Raw genomic sequence first — 16,457 nt, 5'->3', positions numbered from 1 at the left:
AGTCAGTTCCCTCACCTGCTGTTCAGCTTTCCCTCCAGTCAGTTCCCTCACCTGCTGTTCAGCTTTCCCTCCAGTCAGTTCCCTCACCTGCTGTTCAGCTTTCCCTCCAGTCAGTTCCCTCACCTCCTGTCCCCCAGTCACCTCCTGTTTCCCAGTCCCCTGTCCACCATCCTGTTCGGTTCCGGACCTGCAGCCACAGCACCCAGAGCCAGCTGTGAGCTCTCCTGCTTCTCAGCCAGGGGTTTCCGCACCCGCTGGCCCGGCCTGTCTCCAGCCAGAGGCTTCAGCTTCAGGCCTCTGCCTCGGCTGCACCCACGCCCGGCCCGGCCTCTGCCTCGCCTTCAACGTCACCCGGTCTGGCGTCGGCCTCTGCTTCTGCTCCGCCTGGTCCGGCTCCAGCCTCAGAGCCTTCGTCCTCGTCTGGTCCTGTGCCCACCGGGCCATGGCCAGCACGCCTAACACTGGAGAGCCGCCGCCGCTGCCTTCCGCGCGGCCGGCCCCCGGACCGCCTTCGCCTGACTGGCCGCCGCTGCCTTCCGCGCGGCCGGCCCCCGGACCGCCTTCGCCTGACTGGCCGCCGCTGCCTTCCGCGCGGCCGGCCTCCGGACCGCCTTCGCCTGAGTGGCCGCCGTTGCCTTCCGCGCGGCCGGCCTCCCGAACTGTGTCCACGTCACCGCCGTTGCCTTCCGCACGGTCGGTCCACCGGAACAGTCTCGTCTCGACCGCCGCAGCCGCCCACCGGACCGGCTCAGTGGTCGCTGCTGCCTTCCACGTGGCCGCCCACCTGAACTGTCTCGTCTCGGCCTCGGGCCACGTGGCCACCCACCCGAACTGTCTCTGTGTGGCCTCCGTCCCTCCGTCCTGGGCCCCCTCCGCCCGCCCTGTTCTGGTTCTTTTTCGTTTGGCCGTCGGGTGCCGGCCTTTGGAGGGGGGGGTCCTGTCAGGGTTCCTGGGTCGGTGACCCAGTGTTTTCAGTTCACACTCACTGTTTATCTACTGCCTGTTCCACTTCCTGTTTTATTGTGTTAGCCTTGGTCTGTGTGTATTATGTTCAGTCCTCTTCCCATTATCATTAGTTCATTATGTTCAGCTGTGTACTCACTGGTCCCTCATTATCATCATTATCACCAGCCTGTGTATTTAAGCCCTCTGTGCTACCCATTCAGTGTCGGGTCATTGATGATGTAAGTCTGATGTCGTCTGTATGTTCAGTCAGTCAGTCTCTTGGTCATTCATTCATTCATTCATTCATTCAGTCAGCCAGCCAGCCAGCCAGCCAGCCATTTCCTCCCTCTGTACTGTTTGCTCGCTCCTTCGGCAATAAACATCCACCTTCACCTACCTGCCTGTGAGTCCAGCGTTTGGGTCCTCCTTCTCTCATCCACGACACTACCGCTGACATATATTTGTTGTTATTTCCATAATGTAGGATAGATCACAGTTATTTAGTAATATAGCATCATAAGATGAATATGAAAAAATCACACTACAGAGAAATAAAAAAGAGATATTATTACACATCAGAGTGTTAATATTAAACTAAATTTGGAGTAAAAATAGCTCTATAAAGTGTAATCAAATTACTCTGAATGTGTGAATAACCCTCAGTGTTAAATATTTTTTACACATTTTGTTGTCAATTTTGACACTAAATTGAGTACAATTAACACTGAAAGGTTAACACTGGCCATAGAGTAAATTTAACTCTAATTTTGAGTGGAACCAAATGTTATCTGAAGCAGAGTTAATACCTAATTTAATGGGCAGTAAGTGTTACTTTCTATTCTTAAATGTTCAGGTATTTACATCTTTCTGTGAGTCTGCCATGTGCTACTGTTACCATGCCACGAGAACAGTAATTTGACTGGATGTGACTTTGATGAATTACCAAAGTCTCTTATTCTTCACATTACCCAATAATGTTGCATGTAAAGAAAAAGTGCAAACTGGATATCCATCCATCACAATTTTGTGTGAAGAAGACACTCACATGATATGAAGAGCGATGTTCTCGATCAAGAGGTTTGGTGACAAACATCTTTCCAAGCACAGGGTCGATACTGAATACTTCATTTGGTGGTTGATCTGCTCCCACCCCAGTGATGCTGTACCGGATTGAGATGTCCTGGTCCTGGTCGGAACGAATCTGCATCCCAACAAAGAAAAAGGAATGCTCAGTCAATCCCAGTTACACACTACATTTTATTAATCCCTGCAGCTTCTTTAATCTGATTGATTTTATGGCTTTATTTCTCTCTTGCATCCAGGAAGCTACACTAAAAAAAACATAGTTTCCATTGGCAACCTACTTCTATTTGTACAGTATTGAGTGTGAGGTGTTTATTATTCAAGGATTTATGATATACAGTTCTTTAAAAACCATCTATTGTATATTATTCACTGGAAACATGCAAGGACACACAATCAGAGAAAAAAGAAACTGACATCGAGATGACATTTCATCACCCGTGGGGACATTATATTACCTCACATTAATTTCTCGTGTCTGAGACTTGGGATGATGGCAGATCTCCAATTCAATCTAAGAAGCAGTCATTGGCTATGTAACAGTCAAAGCAGGAAACATTTAAGCCCTTTGTGTTACTGCATTGACACCACAGAGGAGGCTCACATCAATTTCAACTGGATGTTGGCAGGCATTTCTTCCTATCATTGTATTAAAGATGTAGCTAAGTATAGTGGATTGAATTGTAAGTAAAGTAATAATGTTTCCATGGAGTAAGGAGCAAAGTCACAGTAACATATGCAGAATCTGTGTTAATGTGGTCTTTGACATCAACGCAATAGTTCACATACAGAGGGTTAGTCTTTTTAGCTAAAAACAGCTGCCTGCAATATTTACAGTTATTTTTATATCATGAAAGTAAAATTGTCCACAACATATTAGGTATCATTGAATGATACTTATATTAAAGACAGAACAGAAATCAGCTGATTCTGAGGTGTCAGACTCTGCACTCACTGATATTTTATAGTATGACCCTGCCTGAAGGTTTAACCTTGCTTCTCTCCCCTTAACCACTACATTCTTAAACCTAATGCTCATCAAGCTGTGGAATATAATTTCCTCACATCATGAGTGCTATAACTATAAACACACACATATCAAAGCTTGGCATTTCTACAGTAACCTCTAGGTACTCAAGGATTCCATTAGTGCTGCCACAGGGAGTGCTGTGCATTCTGTTTGGAAGAATTTAGATTCGTCAAAAGAAGAAAAAAAATCTGAATTTCCTATTACGTAGGAAAGTGAAAGTATGACTCTGTAAGTGATGGGTAATTAGGTAACAGCAAACATAACAATAAACACATTTTGCAGAGGCCAAAATAGGCCAGAGGAAAATAAGGTGCACACTCGATGAAATGCATCTAATAACTGTGGGGCAAGGGAAGTAAAACGTTCTCTAAAAAATAGCCCTGCATTTTGGTTTAGCTTTCCTTGCCAGATAGGCAACTAATAGGTGCATTAAGTGCACTGCTAGGTCTGTGATTTGGACTGAAGAGCTGTGTAATTGGGACTCATTTGGAGGAGTTCTTCAATTCATTGTCCAAATAAAGTCCAAAACTCCAAGCAACCCATTACTGTCCATTAACGACATGGCAACCCGAAAAATCAGCTGGTGTATCAAAATTAATCAATCATACACTTTCTATGGTATGCAGGCAAACACACACACATACACACACACATGCACACATGCGTACGCGCAGGAATGGTCGACCCTTTTTCTTCTAATCATTGACTATTTCAGTGAAGAGCCTGAGTGCACCAGAAGAGGAAGACTGTCCAAAGTTGTCTCCGTCTTTCACCACTCAAGGAACCAATTTAGCTACACTTTTGACACACCAGGAATTCTGCCCTGCTGAGAAAATAGCTGAAGCAACTAACAAGGACAAGGGAAGGACACAAAGTATTAGGCAGATGTCATCCTGACTCTTACGACAGGTAGAATAAAAACCTGTCACCATTATCGAAGCTGTTATTAGAACTTTTTCCGTTCCCTTCCTCTATATTCGCATTAACATTATACTCAGCTTTCTGGTTGAAGAATCCGGTAGAGGTGTGTCTTTCTAATCAAACAAATGTGATCAGTTATAGACAGCTTCCCTCTAATGCGAGAAGCACTGTCATACCAGCCTACTAATGCTATTTGTGCATGCATGTACGTGTGTGTGCTTTCTTTAGGGAATAGGAGGAGGAGAACGTCAGAATGCTTTGCACATATCTCTGTGAATTACTGCTGACAGCTATGATAATTAACGAGCTGCAGGCATTGACTGCTGTTACTTCAAAGAAACTCTAGCCGTTAAACACCCACAAACTAACAAATATCCAGCTAGCAGCTTAGTTGAACTCTCAATGTACTGTCATTACCCTCTGGTACAGCCAAAGCAAAAAGACACTGCAGCACGCAGACTGCTATACCTCTCCTGTCGCATTAGAAAATACAAGCAATTATTACACATCTGACTGCCAAAGTGCTTCCTCTCTTAATTCACCCCCTTTTCTCCTCCCCTCTCCTTGTCTCTCTTTTTCTCTGCCTTCCCTTCTCCTTTTTAAGTCACTCTTTCTCATCTCCACTTCTCTTTCCTCTCATCTCTCCCCTCTGCTATACTCTCTCATCACTCTCTCTCTTTGCTTCAGGTCTCTGTGGGGACAGAAGCCATGCATGAAAAATGAAATTACTTCAATCCGTTGGCCTTGGCAGTGGTGTATAAATCCTCACCAGTTAGGAAGTGATAGCTCTCCATAATTCCATTTGGGTTTTCCACGCCCCCCTGATTTCCCACCCGTTTCCAAGTCGTCCTGCTTGGGGTGGAGACAGGGATTCAGCTGCATGTTTCCACAGTCATTCCAACCAATTAGCTTTCCCGCCCACGACGTTCACGTAGACACGTTTAAGACTGTTGAGGGATGACGCCAGAGTCCTTATCCTCATCTGTTTCTACCAAATATTTGTGCATGGTTGCATGGGCATACATTTGAGGATTCAAGCATGAACAGTTGTGTTTTCTCCACTGCTCAAACATTTTGTTTATGCCAGCTAATGATCTCAAGAAAGGTTTAGACTTGAAAATTCTTTTGCTTCCAATTTTTGGACTCCTGGCTTAGTACAGGCCTTTTGAGGGTTACTATGCAGGCTAAGTTGATTGGTCTGCATATAATAAAGGCAATGAGTACGTGTTACCCTATTTGAGAAAAATCCACGCATTCCTAATTAATGAGACCCAAGTTAAAAAAAAAAAGTGATTTTTCTTACAATACTAGGGCTAGCTGTAACGTCTTCAGGGATACCAAAGATTCTGCCAAGTATGTTATCATTCCCCTATTTCTATCCCAGAATATTGTGATAGGCGAGATGTCATCTAACTTGCAAACAGCTCTCACTGTCATTCTGCCATTTTACATCAGAAGAGGAGGGAATGTGTTGAAAAAAGCACGACATGAAGTGAACACAAAGAGCTTCTCATAACTGTATAAATTCTTTCTAGTTTACTTAATGAAAAGAGGAGAAACTCTTTTCTCATCTTGCTACACTTACTATCTTGTACCTCATACAGAAACACTCACGCATAAACATACAAACTCACACATCATTCAATATTAAATATTGAATGGATTTAGTTTTTGGAGTATCAATAATAATCCAAAACTGTTTTTCAGTTCATTCTTTGTCTTTTTTGTTCCTTTCCTCGGTTCTTTCCTCTGTTGTCTTGGCAGTTTGTGTTAAATGCCTATATAAGTTTTTCTGCAAGAGAGAGACTAGTAGAGAAATTCCCAGCAAAGTGATATCGGCGAGAGAAAGAGGCAGCGACGGGGAGTGAACAAGAGAGAGAGTCATGACTGTATCATCCGGCATCAGAAACCAGACACTGTCTAAATGACCTATTTGTCGACGGATCAAAGCAATTCCCTTCATTACTGACAACATGTCTGGTTCTTAAGGAGATCTTATCAGTGAGCTTAGCTCCCTTCTGCCAGGCAAAACTGAATCAAATGAGAAATTATCATGCCACCGAGTCTTCGGGGAAAACGGAGAAGATGAAGAGAAGAGAATGATTAACACAAAAGTGCCATTCTACCACCACAGGGTGCAGATGAATGAATTCTAGCTTAAAAATTAACTATCACATTTAAAAAGTATCCAACTAGTACCATTTATGACTATATGTCACTGCACAAATACATAAGACTATTATTAATAGTGGCGTAGAGTATATCCGGTACCGGGCCATGAGTCGTTTGGTACCGGGCCGCGAGAGTTGAGGCTCAGGTGTGAAATGTATGGTTTTCAGGGTTTTTAGCGGTTTTCAGCGTTATTTTGTTATCGTTTTTATTGTTAACGTGGTTTTCCTGGGTCTTTTCACGTGTGTTATGAATGAATCTTCTTTTTTTCGGTACCGGTACTAGTTTTATTTTGCTGTATTTATCCGCGACACATTAAAAGGCCGGTCCGTGATGTCGGGCATAAACCGGTCCGTGGCGCGAAAAAAGTTGGGGACTGCTGTCCTAAAGAGTATTTGAATCCAACCACAAAAAAAATTAAAAAATTATATGATCTATACTATGCAAGATTAGGAACACAGCTTATGAAATGGATAGCTCAGTTAGTCGGAATGATAACTATACATAGTTAGAGATAGTGTTGAATATGGTTTTCACAATTAAGTAACACTTACTCAACAGCGTCAAAAACACATTAATTAGGTAACAAAACTGCTAAAAAATAAAGATTAAACCTCAACTCTGTGGAAGTGTCATCTACACAACCTAAAGATGACATGTAGAAATAGAAAAGCAGAAGTTTAAGAAAAACTTATTAAGTGAAATGAACAGAATAAAGGTTCTATATTGTAATGCATTGTAATGCATTCTGATTGTATTTAGTGCTCCTTATAACCTCAAATGTGTGAAGTGGCTTATTACATTAATTTCTGTAGTACCCTCACATCTAAATGACCTCTTAACTTTACATAAATTTTATCGAGCTTCCACTTTGAAAACATTAGGCATCAAGTTAAAAATGTACATAATTCTGTCACTGCTTGTTTCTGAGCACAAAGTAATAGAAAGTGGAGTAATGGGGTCAACTGCAGGCAGAAAAAATCAAATAAATTCAATATCAGTTTAACTCACAGACCTTTAGTTAGGACAAGCAAGGCAAACAGTGCTTGCCCAGTGACATATAAAAACCGACATGAATAAAAATGTACCAAAGTGAAACCTCAACATCTGTGCTCATCTCATGGTGCTTGTTTGCATCCATCCTGTAAATTACTGCCATCTTGTGGCAGTGGCAGCAGTTAGTTATTGTCTTTGGAAATTAGCTTGAATACAAACTATCGAAAATAGTTTGATGTATTTCATGACAGATTCTGTCTCTGACCCATTAACAAAGGCTATGTCTCGGTAAGCTGAGTAAACAGTTTTCATGTTTTTCATTTTTGTGTATTTAGAATCATTTTTAATGCATGACTCATAACCTCATCTTACAGGGAATTGAAACTGCTATGTCATTTTTTTACTCCACTGATAAAAAAAAGTAAGTTTCTGGCTGACACATATTTGTTTGAGCTGTTGGTGTTTTATCTACCATGTTCTTTACTCATTTTAATATAGAGAAATTAGGCTTGTGTTTTTTATATTCAAAGACTGCTATTTATTTCCCACTGGAATATTCCATACATTACACTCCCATCTAACCACTATCTTAATATAGAGTTAAAACAAATCTACCAGTTGTGCTGAATCCAACAGGAAACCAGATTTCACCATCTATCAAAGAATACATCTAAGTGGAAGTGAATCTATTGCTGTTTAATTGTTAAGTTTATCATTATTATATTTCATGCTGTTTAATACTTTACACTATTCTACAAACTCTAAAACCATACAACAGTGCTAAGCATAGTTTGAATTACTGTAGCAAGTCTCGGTTACTCTGGTTTGAAGGAGTTTTTAGTTCAAACTCAGGTAGCAGACAACTTTCCTGCTTTACGCAGTACCAGTGTTCAAGAGCACTGAGGCTTTTCACCAGCCCACGCAACTCTCACCATGGCAGATTAGGAGCAAAGTGACATAAGTAAACAAAGGAGAGAAACATGCAGAGGCTTAGGGCTCCAAATAAAATTTACCGTGTACACAGACCCTGATGATGCAGCACACTTTCAGTTTGCAGTCTTTCTGCCAATATAAAAAAAGTTGAAGTCACTTGGAAAATGTGGCTTGCAGAAAGGAAGATTAAAGATTTAAATCGGGTACTTTTTACACAAACAGCAAAGATGGTATGTTAGTAAAACAGAAAATTACGAGACAATAGACATTTTATTCACGGTGTTGTTCAATGTAATATTTTCTTCTCTGTGCTGGCCTCCCACTTCCTTAGCCATTGGTGCCTCATTCTTTCTGGATTTGGACTTTGGTCCTCAAAGAAATTCAGCCTCCTCTAGCATCTCTCTGCCCCTTGTATGCATGCTATCCTTGTCCCTCTGTTTGTTTACTTTCTCCTTTATGTGTGAGTGGTGTTTGATTTTTGCTGCTTGTGTGTTTGTGTAGTCTGTCTTCTTTCCAGGTCTCCAGGGAGGAGAGGAGGTCATGTGGCTCAGGCCCCATCTGTTTGATATCGGGGTGCATTCCAATACCCCACTCAGTTTTGCAATGATTTCCAAATAGGTAAAATACCTGGAGGCTTCAGGACCAACTAATCCCATATTTAATTTTTCATGGTGTCCTTTGTTATTCCCTCTGACACATGGGAACATATCCTACACACGTGTGATAAATCAGTGATGTTGTAGTTAACAGATGTTGTTGTTAACAAATACAGTGGTTAAAGTCAACAAAAAATACAAAAACCATGAGACAGGAGACTGACAAGTCCTTTGTTTCAATATTTATCCACCGTCCAGCATTTTAAAATAACATACTGCAAGCTTTTTGATAACTTGCTCTTTCTGAATTATGAAGTACGATGTTCTAGCTTCAAACCTGCTATACTCTATTCTGTGATCTGTCAAATAATTTAACTCAGTGCAAGAAGTGTACCTGTATGTAAAGTCTGTACATTTAATTGTGAATCATGAAGAACTGTAAAATCGTATTACCAGTATAGTTATATACATATCTAATATACTACCAACAATTACTTATTAATAGTTGAAAATTACAAGTAGTGGAGGATTTTTTCAAGCAATTCCTTAAGTAAAATGAGAAATAAAACATGCCCCATCTTCTCTGTATCACACATGTTGATCAAGGAGGGCTAGCAACAGGAAACTTCTCTGTTATGACGCTAAACCACTGAAGCCTGTTCACTTGCTAATGCTAGCTGTGTTCCTACACAAAGCATGGTTAGAAACTGATTTTAGAGCAGTGAAAGCACAGTCAGCAGCAACCTGCCTCCCACCCTGCTCTCCAATCAGTTTACCATCAAATACTAGCAGTTTAGCAGCAGTTTTCTAGTAAGATTGAAATAAGCACAGCTTTCAGTGACAATATTGGTCTGCGGCCACAAAATACTTGTAATATAAAGGATGGATGCACAAATAAATTGACAGTCGAGGAGCTTTATGACAGCCTGTCTGACATGAAAGGGGCCACATCGATTTACTTCGGTACATTTTAACTTGTTGAACAAACCCTAAAGAAAATCATGGGTACATATGGGATTTTTAATATTGTGTTATTTTAAAATACACGCAGGAATTACCATAATGTGCAGGTTAACATGTATGGAGAATTGTAATTGCCACTTGCTTTGGTATAACTTCTTTAAGCTTTGTGAATTATCACAGAAATGACAAAGATCCTTGAAGTTGGTTATTTTCGTTTAGTTTGAGTAATGACCTCGGCTACATTTTCTCCATTTAAACTTATAGCATTCAGTAAAACAATAACCACTGCAACATAACTTGGATTTCATCTGCATAGGAAGCAGCAGCAGTTTGTTACATTGGTAGTTATATCAGATGTGGTTGACAGTGGTTTTAACATAGAAAGAAATAGTCTAGTGTCACTTTTCATGCCTGAGGATGGAGGCATACATAAAAAACATTATCCACAGTAAAAATTGTCAATAAAAACAGTGCCAGGCGAACACTGAAATCCCTTTGCAGTCGGCTGAATGAAATATTCGACTTCAAACACATTAGAAGGAAGGTGCTGCTTTGATATGAATTGTCTCGCAGCTTTAAGAATGATATCATCCTGCTAGCTTCAAAAAGCAAATATGCTGGCATTATGAAAATATTTGATTTTTCAGAGGAATGAAAAGTCACCTTTACAGTAAAGTTTTAGAAAACAAGTAAACAAAAAGTATACCTTGAATGAGTTATTCAGCGGTACTAGCAATGCAAGTATTCAGGGTCTATAATCTGTTACACATTCACCAGCTACTTTGTTAGGTACATCTGTTTGACTGCTCATTAACATAAAGGAATGGGCTGGTCTGTGTACATGGTGTCTTCAACTACTGGGACTTTCCCCAAACAACCATCTTGGGTTTACAGAGAATGGTCTGCAAAAGAGAAAATATCTAGTAAGCAGTAGTTCTCTGGAAGAAAATGTCTCATTGGTGCCAGAGGTGACAAGAGAATGATCGCACTACTTAACTGATAGGCTGATAGGAAGGCACCAGTAACTCAATTAACCTTTTTGTAACCAAACTATGCAAACTCTTTGACAGCACTACACCTTAAAGCTCGAAGAAGTTGGGCTACAGCAACAGAAGAACACACCTGATGCCACTCCTGTCAGTTAAGAACAGGAAACTGCAGTTTTTACGAGTTCACCAAATTTTGACTAAAGATTGGAAAACCACGAGTCTCGATTTCTGCTGCAACATTCGGCTGATCAGGTCAGAATTCACCATAAACAACATGAATCCATTCTGACTTGTGTTAGCAGCTCAGGCTGGTGATGGTTTGATGATGTGGGGGTAATATTTCATGGCACAAACTGGGCCCCTAAATAATAAATGAGTGTCATTTAAATGCCACAGCGTAATTCAGGCCACTGTGAAGACAAAGAGGGGTCCAACCAGGTACTAGCAAAGCGTTCCTAATAAAGTGTAAATGATTTTAAAATAGTATATAAAATAAATACACTAAATAAACATAAAAAATAAATAACAAAAACAATGAACTCGTAAAAAGCAGCACTGAATTTGAGTCATGAAATATATCAAAATGAAATTCTGCCACTTTGATATGCTATGTAAAAGAAACACACAAACACACACACAGGCCTGTCACGAGCGTGTCAGTTAGGTGCTCTGTAGTCCACTGGTATTTCAACGGATGACGCTGGTTCAGTGAACACCAGGACCGTAGAAACAGTCTGTAACTAGCAGACAGAAAAGTCACAGCAAACCCCTAAAGAGCTGAAAGGTGGGCCTTTCACAGCTCTAAAGCCCAACAAACAGGGATTGCTACTCCAAACACAAATGCCAATAGGAACAAAGAGAGAGATACACTCCTTCAACAGGACAGTAAAGCCTAACAGGCACACAAGAAATGTAGAGATTGGTCAACAGGTCACAAATAGACTGGTTAACACTGAAGAGAAAGAGCCTCTACAAGAGAAAGGTTTTTAGGTGGCATTGCACTTCACATACACACGCCATCTGTCAAATGCACTCTGGTGCACGCTCCGAGATAAAAAGGCACCTTGTGTGTTTTGCTGTGAGTCAGGAAAGTGTCTGCATTAAGAGCTTTCCTGTGGCCTTTTTAAAACACAGACTTCTGCTCAGACTTTGATGTTGAGCATTGTATCTCTTCAAAAGGCAGGACAGGAGTGATGTTGGGTATCTAGGTCTGAATTTGGGATTTTCAAAAATGCACTTACACCTTTAAACATAAAACACAAGCTTAATATCATTTTGTATTCATTAGTTGGCGAGGACTGAATGCAGTCTGCATGAAAAGATCTACCTGTTCCTGTTTAAAATATGTCTTTGACTCACTGAGTTTGCACTTGATTGTGGTTTAGCTACATTATATGTAAGTCTTTTTACCTATGAGCTTCTTCTACTACTATTGTTGGATGGCCATGAACATCTTTTGTGGCCTTTTTCAATTTTATTTGATAGACACAGTGAAGAAAGGACGGGAAAGCGGGGGCAGACACGCGCCAAAGGTCCGTGGGTCGGACTCAAACCCGGGCTGGACAGTCTCAGCTGTATGGCATGTGGCTGCCCACTCAACACACTGAGCTAAACCGGCACCCCAGGATGCCCGTGGACATTTAACCAGACTTTTTTTGTACTATGATGTGATTTTATCATGACCTGTGACTGAAGACGGTGATTTCCTTTAAAAAATGAGTGACACAAACAGTTGCTTTTTAACTTTCCCAACACAGCTATAAACCATATAAAGGCAGATTTATGGAAGGCACAGAGAGGACAGAAGACCAGAAAGATGCAATCACAGATTTACCCAGTTCAGTTGTCTATTTCAGTGTGTGAGAGAATGAAATGGAGAGATAGCATGCTCTGGGTGCTTTTGTGTTATTTGAATGATAGCTAGAAGTGACGCAGGTGAGATTATTAAAAGACCTTCCTCCACATTACTGAAAATAACATGGAGTAATAGAAGTTAAGCAGTGAATGACTTTTCCAATTATTGCAGTGTGAAAAGAGTCTGGTCTTTAATAGTGAAGGCTTATGGCAAATTAGAGGTGCTATTCTCCCTAGAGGTAACAATGGAATGACTCGCCCTCCTCACACTCCTCTTCCAGGCTGGGAGAATGAAAATAAGGCAGCCATTGTAGTGGCAGACAAAGAGTGGCCGCACCCCTTAGCTTTGGTTTAGAGGGGTGAGAGTGTGAGGGCTGCTATCTCACTGTAACCCCTCTCCCTCTCTCCATCTCTGGCCCTCTCTTTCATTAGAAGATTGATTAAATTGTAAAATTGGGAGTGTGATGGATGCATGAATGACTTCTCCAGTCGCCCCCCTGGGCTTTGACAAGGACAATATCAAGGACCCCCTGTAACTCCCTTTTCCTGCCTCGTCTCTTTATCCCCAGGAAACCCAATCTGGGTAATTAGAGTAAAGAGTGTCGGAGGCTTGTACGATAGAGAGAGGCTCAGAAAGAGAGAGAGAGAGAATAACAGTGGCACAAAATCTGCTGCCGCTGCACTTTTCCCAGTCATTACTGCCCCCCTCCCAATCTCCATCCATACGCACGCACATACAGTTTTTGCACTGTCCACCATACACAGACCACTTTTTCACATCCCTTCTCCTTCCTTCTTCCTCTCACTTTCTAAATCCATCAGGCAGCAGTGAAGAGAGAGAAATGCAGACTAGAGGGAAAATGGAGGAAAGAAAGAGTGAGGAGAGTGAGAAAAAGGGAGAGAAAATAAAAGTGGCTCTGAACTCACTGCATCAGCAGAACTCGGTAGCAGAACATGAGCCCTTTTGGCTAGAAACCTGGAAACAGTAAATGCAGAGAAGTTGCCACAACTTGTATGATTGGACAACCGTCTGGTAAAATATATACATGCTGTGAGAAAGTGGACGGAATTTTCCCCGACGACCAGACATGCGACCTTTGTGGGAAGATATGCCGCGAGAAATTTGTCTTGAATTTTCTCTGTCAAAGAAACACCCAGTTACATCACTGCATAGATGCATTTCTAGTGGACTTTTGCTGAAGGGCTGTTTGGAAGAAAACGCTTACAGTACATTCCTTCCAAGCCTACGGGGAGAAACCCTTTGGAGATATCATAAGGTAAACAGGTAAACAGCTGTGAGTAAAAAGGCAAAAGAGGAAAGGTGTTCGGGTAGAGGCGGGAGCAGTATGCACTTTTGATGTTGACTGGAAGCCTGACAAAATGTGCTGCTCCCTGCCAAGTCTGCCCCTGCCAAGCACAGGCAGAAACTGAAGAGGGGCTGGACCTTGCAATGGTGCTGCTGGGCGTTTGGAAAAGTTGTGCATTTACACATAATGCATGCAAAGACAAAGATGCATACACGATGGCTCTGCAGCCTCTGTGTGTCAGAATGTTTCCCAGGATGTTCTGGCTCCCACTAAGTAAGCGAGGGATTCTGCCTGGCAAACTTCTCCTCAGCAAGAGTCCAGCTGTCATCTTGACAAATGAACCTTGGAAGAGTGAAGAGGTGTGTGTGTGTGTGTGTGTGTGTGTTTGTACAGCCATGTGTGTCTGCGGATCCGTGCTTGTGGGTTTTTGCTGGTGCATGAGCACAGCACGTGTACCATAAGGATGACTTACAGATGGCTGGTGTACAAGAAGATTTAGTTTTTTTGACAAGTAGCAGGCCTGTCAGTCCTTGATTGATAAAAATCAGAAAACAGTTTAGAGCCACAGAGGCCACTTTCTCCGAACCTCTTTCTTTTCCCGGAAGTTATCAGGAAAGCATTTCTGAAAATTTGGAAATGCACCAGCAAGCTCAGCTGCTATACGCCGTGATGCAAGGCGCTGTGCAAAGCGCTATGCATCAATGACATTGCGGTTTTATGAACAATGTGAGGCGTTAAATCTTTTATTGAGCCAAAGGAGTAAATGTTCTCTTCTCCTGGAAATCAAAAACAAATAAAAATGTATAAGGATCAACAGGGTGTACTGCCCAGCAATACTTACAAGTGAAACACAATGCTAAACCTGGAAACTTTTTTCTTTGGTCTGGTGCTAAACTGTTTATCATAGGAGCTATTTCATCTTGAGAGGTTGTGGGAGATTTTACTGCACTGTGAGCAATTTTATTACAAGCGTACACAGCCACGTTTTCCTACTTGTACCAGGTCTTTGTGTGTGTCTGTTTGTGATCTTGTCTGTGTGCACAGTTGCCTCTGTACAAAAACAAGATCATCCCATGACAGTATCTATTATGCTTCCATGAAAAGGTTCTGACTGAAACCTTTTATTGTAAGTGACAAAGTATATGGGATCAGATTATTCTTGTGCAGGCCTCAATTTTGATTTCCTTCACATTTTACTTTCAGGGGGGGGGAGAGTTAAATATGAGGAAATGGAAAAATACGAGCACATTGAATAAAATAAGAATATTACATCACATGACTTGCATCCCAAAGCGTTTTTAATTCAACTCAGTAACATGCCCAAGGACGTTTTCTCCTCACTATTACTCCTTTCTTCACTCCCTGTAAAAGCTGCTGCTTTATGATGAATCTGATTTTATGTCGTAATGTCTGTCTCTCGGGAAAACATGCCGACATAACTGAGCTGAGGTGGGGGGAAAGCATCACCTGACGGGACAACTGCCATGTCTGCATCTGCATGTCTTTTGTCTTCATCTGTCTGCCGGCTTGACCCACTTGTCTGCATGCGTGATTCTCTCTGTAACTTCCTTTCTGCTCTACCGCCAGCCTGTCTGTCAACCTGTCCTTTCCATTCGACCGACCTTGCCTCATAAGACCAACAATCGCAGCCACCCTTTGTCCCCAACACTTCATTACTGGTCCCCACCGCCTCGTGTCCCCTTCTGAATATCTTTCTTCCAATTTTACTCCTCATTATTTTTTCATGTCTTTAGAGAAATACAGAATCTTGGCTCTCCTTCATCCTACTGATCCACAGGGTCGCCGAGGCCAACCTCCAGGGGACCAGACAGAGGCTGTTTGTTAAGCTGTTATTTATCTCCTTCATAAAGTCCTCCTCATCTCCTATTAAAGAGCCTAGAACTGTTGCCCTTGACTCACACATAACTCTTGTGTCTTTTGGTGAGATGATTTACTGTTTAATTTAACACCAACTGAACCCAGGAGGGAGCCTGCCTGGTGCTGCCTGATGTCATATCAGAGAGGAATACATTGGGGTTGTGAATATGTGTGTGTTTTTGCGTCTGCTGTTTGTGCGTGTGCAAGAGTGAGTGGGTGGCTGAGGTGGAGGTTTTGTGTTGTTTGTTTTTTTTTCTCACAGCTAAGCCTTAGTAGTAGCTGCTCTGGGCCTCGTTGTGTGCAACAAGGCCATGGCTGGAAAATTTTCTATTGAAAAACAAACCCCGCTGTGTATGCCTGATGAACATGTTTACCAGGACTTCACGCCACTAATTTAAAAATAATGAGATATTAAACAGTGAAAATTAAATTTCAGTCTCACTTTACTAAGCAGAGGATGAAACAAAGGCCAAATGCTGTTGACAAATACACAAATGTAGGAACAATTAGTTTTCCAGTCAATACCAGAACACTGTAGAAGATTCAATTTCCTAGTGCTGATAAATGTAATTACATTGATTGCACTAATTTCACTAGAGGAAAGGAAATGAAGTTCACAGGGTACATGCCAAAACAAGACTACTGTACAAAGAGTGGGAGTCTCTGAGGAATGTCGGGAATTATTCATGAGAATCATAACTAAGCATACTGAAATGGTTCTGTTAAAGAATCTTTAAAGCTTTTCTCTTCATAGTGCACGTTTGTCCTCCACTACCTCCTTGCATAAGATAAT

At 41.6% G+C, this 16,457-nt stretch overlaps 1 protein-coding gene across 1 annotated transcript in view; it reads right to left on the bottom strand.

Moving 5' to 3' along the window:
• The window catches only part of LOC146550810 (cadherin-4-like), a 249,575-nt gene that overhangs the window by 49,243 nt on the left and 183,875 nt on the right, over positions 1-16,457 (bottom strand). The window contains exon 6 of the mRNA XM_085258648.1: positions 1,991-2,146. Within this exon, the coding sequence (XP_085114774.1) occupies positions 1,991-2,146 (156 nt within the window). The remainder of the gene's footprint in view (positions 1-1,990; positions 2,147-16,457) is intronic.

The sequence above is a fragment of the Mchenga conophoros genome, linkage group LG20 (assembly GCF_057382185.1).
Source record: "Mchenga conophoros isolate Kocher_MC1m ecotype Shallow Benthic linkage group LG20, M_conophoros_male_GT1.1, whole genome shotgun sequence".
In the NCBI taxonomy this organism is placed as follows: domain Eukaryota; kingdom Metazoa; phylum Chordata; class Actinopteri; order Cichliformes; family Cichlidae; genus Mchenga; species Mchenga conophoros.
Note: the sequence above shows the minus strand (reverse complement) of the source record. Positions and strands in the feature narration are given on the sequence as shown.